Here is a 2,958-nt window from a genome sequence, read left to right on the forward strand (position 1 = left end):
ACACACACACACACACACGCACGCACACACACACACACATACACACACACACGAAAACAGCTGAAGACGACGCTTGCCGGCGACCTGAAGCGGTTTTCAACCGCGCTGGAACAGGATCTGCTGGACGACCGACCAGACAAGCTCAACCTGGTGTACGACAAGATCAAGATGGCGGTGGACGGGCTGATGCGCTCGATTGAAGAGGACCAGCTCACGCCAGGCCTCTTCCGCGATATCTCAAACGACGTCGGCAAGCTCCTCGACGTACGTACATCAGACACACACACTCACTCACTTACTCACACACACACACACTTACACACACACACACACTGACTGACTGACTCACTCACTGACTGACTGACTGACTCACTCACTCACACACACACACCATCACACACACACTCTCTCCCGCTCTCCCCTTCCCGTATCGTCCTCACACAACCACCACCGCCGCCGCCGCCACTGCTGCTACTTGTATCTCGCTTTGGTTGAGCAGAAGTCGATACCGGACGTGCTGTCGCGCGAACGGATACGGGAGCTGCTGCAGATTATTGCTCGCCCCGCTCGCCTTCTTGAGTGCCTTGCCTTCACCCCAGACCCCGTCAACCTCGGTGAGGTGTTTGCTGTGTAGTGGTGGATGGTGGCCTTTGTGTGTGCGTGCATGTGTGCATGTGTCTGCGGGTGTGTTTGTGTGGTTGTGTGGCTGTGTGGCTGTGTGGCTGTGTTGCTGTGCACGTGAGCGCGTGCACCTGCACGCATGCTTATTGACCTTGATCGTTCGTCTGTGTGCGTGTGTGTTTGTGCAGACTTTACGCGGGACGAGGCGCAGGACCGCATGAAGCAGCTTGTGGCGGAGGGAAAGCACCACATGCCAACATACATCCTCTCCAAGCTCACAACACACTTTGGGCCCGAGTCTGATGCTGATCAGGTGCGTTTAGGCGCAACCAAGGGGGTTGCCGTGGTTGGTTGTGGTCGTGTGATCGTGTGGTTAGTTGCAGTCGTTATGCGCGTTGTTGCGCGTTGTTGCGCGTGTGATTTAGAGTGTTGTTGTTTCGTGCCGTGTCACCCCACACAAGCATGGCTAATATACCTCATGCGTTGCCGCTGCACAGGTTGATGCTGCCAGCAAGTACGAGCCCGACCAGACAGCGCTGGTCCAGTTTCTCGCAGAAACGCCCGAGGTGAGAGGTGATGGTGATGGCTTGGGGTACATGGCTGCATACTGCCGTGTGCGCAAGCCGCTCTGTGTTTCATTGTTGCATGTGTGTGTGTGTATTGTGGTGCTGCGGTTTGCAACCAGGGCAAAACAACGCGCGAATACTGCCCAACCGCGCGCGCGCACACATGCACACAACACTAACACATAACATGCATGCACATGCACACACACGCTCACACACGAACACACACGAACACACACTCCCATACATCTGCACTGCGCAACAGCCCACGCGACACGACTTCAAGTTCCACTCGCAGCTGAGTGCGGGCGCGTATGGGGCGGTGTGGCTGGCGACGCACAAGATTACGGACGAGAAGGTGGCCATCAAGGTGCTGAACAAGCAGAGCGTCGTGAACAAGAACGTGGTCAACCAGGTCATGGCCGAGCGCGACATTCTGCAGTTTGCACAAAACCCGTTTGTCATCAACCTCCTCTGCTCCTTCAGCACAAGGGTGTGTAGGTCGCTGCCTTGTTCATTCTTGCACCTGTGCACATGGCTGCATGTGGCTGCGTGTGGCTGTGTTTTTCGTCTTGCAGCTTGTTTTGGTCCGTGGATTGTTGTCGAAGTGTTGCTGATGGTTCCAACACTCAATCTCTCCCTCAAAACAAACAACCGAATCTTCCCTGCTCACCACCTTCGTCAACACCACCTTTCCCCCGCAACCACCACCACCACGTTACGCCTGCAGGACTCGCTGTATCTGGTGATGGAATATGCCCCCGGCGGCGACCTTGCTGCCCTTATCAAGAACCTCAACACCCTCACCCTGCGTGAGGCGCGCCGCTACTTTGCCGAAACCGTGAGTGGTTGAGCGATCGTCACAGGAGGCTTGCTTCCCTTGCCCTTGCTCTTGGTCATAGCGGCCTTGCTTGTTGCCTGATTTCACTTAAGCTGTTCACTTTGTGTGTATTTGCTCCACCTCTCGCCTCACTGACTGCCAACCCCAACCAAGCCCCCAACTCAAACCACATTATCGTCATCATCATCACTGTTGCTATAACGTCCTTCCGAACATTCCCGCTCACGCTCACCACGCTCACCACCGCGTGCTGTGCCAGGTGCTGGCGATTGAGTACATCCACGACTTTGGCATTGTGCACCGCGACCTGAAGCCCGACAACATCATCATCGGCGCCGACGGCCACATCAAGCTCACGGACTTTGGGCTCAGCAAGATTGGGCTCATGACGCAGACGACGCTGTTTGCAGAGGACTCGCCGCTCGTCACCACCCCGATGGCGACGTTCAAGGACTCGCAGGTGCTGGGCACCCCAGACTACATTGCGCCCGAGGTGATTCTCGGGCAGGGCTACGGGCAGCCCGTGGACTGGTGGTCAATGGGCGTGATTCTGTTTGAGATGGTCATGGGCATTCCGCCCTTCCACGCAGACTCTGTGCAGGACATTTTCAACAACACCGTCAACCAGCCCCTCATGGTGCGTGCGTGTGTGTGTGTGTGTGTGTGTGTGTGTGTGTGTGTGTGTGTGTGTGTGTGTGTGTGTGTGTGGAATGTTATGATGTCTGTGTATCGATTGAGCCGAGCGTTGTTCTGCTTGATGGACACATCAACACACCTCTTGTCGCTCGCTGCCGGTCGCACCTCGCCCATCTCACCTTTGCACGATCCCTCTCACATGCTCCCTCATCACCTGTGTTTCCGCTGCACACGCACACACACACGCACACACACACACGCACGCACGCGCACACACACACACACACACACACA

The 2,958-nt window shown here is 56.2% G+C and overlaps 1 protein-coding gene across 1 annotated transcript in view; it reads left to right on the forward strand.

Moving 5' to 3' along the window:
- Positions 1-2,958, forward strand: part of PTSG_05215 (AGC/MAST/MAST protein kinase) — a 12,432-nt gene that overhangs the window by 2,476 nt on the left and 6,998 nt on the right. Inside the window, exons 5-11 of the mRNA XM_004993736.1 lie at positions 61-264; positions 500-614; positions 810-934; positions 1,119-1,187; positions 1,453-1,680; positions 1,918-2,028; positions 2,288-2,665. Of these exons, the coding sequence (XP_004993793.1) occupies positions 61-264; positions 500-614; positions 810-934; positions 1,119-1,187; positions 1,453-1,680; positions 1,918-2,028; positions 2,288-2,665 (1,230 nt within the window). The remainder of the gene's footprint in view (positions 1-60; positions 265-499; positions 615-809; positions 935-1,118; positions 1,188-1,452; positions 1,681-1,917; positions 2,029-2,287; positions 2,666-2,958) is intronic.

This window comes from Salpingoeca rosetta, assembly GCF_000188695.1.
Source record: "Salpingoeca rosetta unplaced genomic scaffold supercont1.12, whole genome shotgun sequence".
Classification (NCBI taxonomy): Eukaryota; class Choanoflagellata; order Craspedida; family Salpingoecidae; genus Salpingoeca; species Salpingoeca rosetta.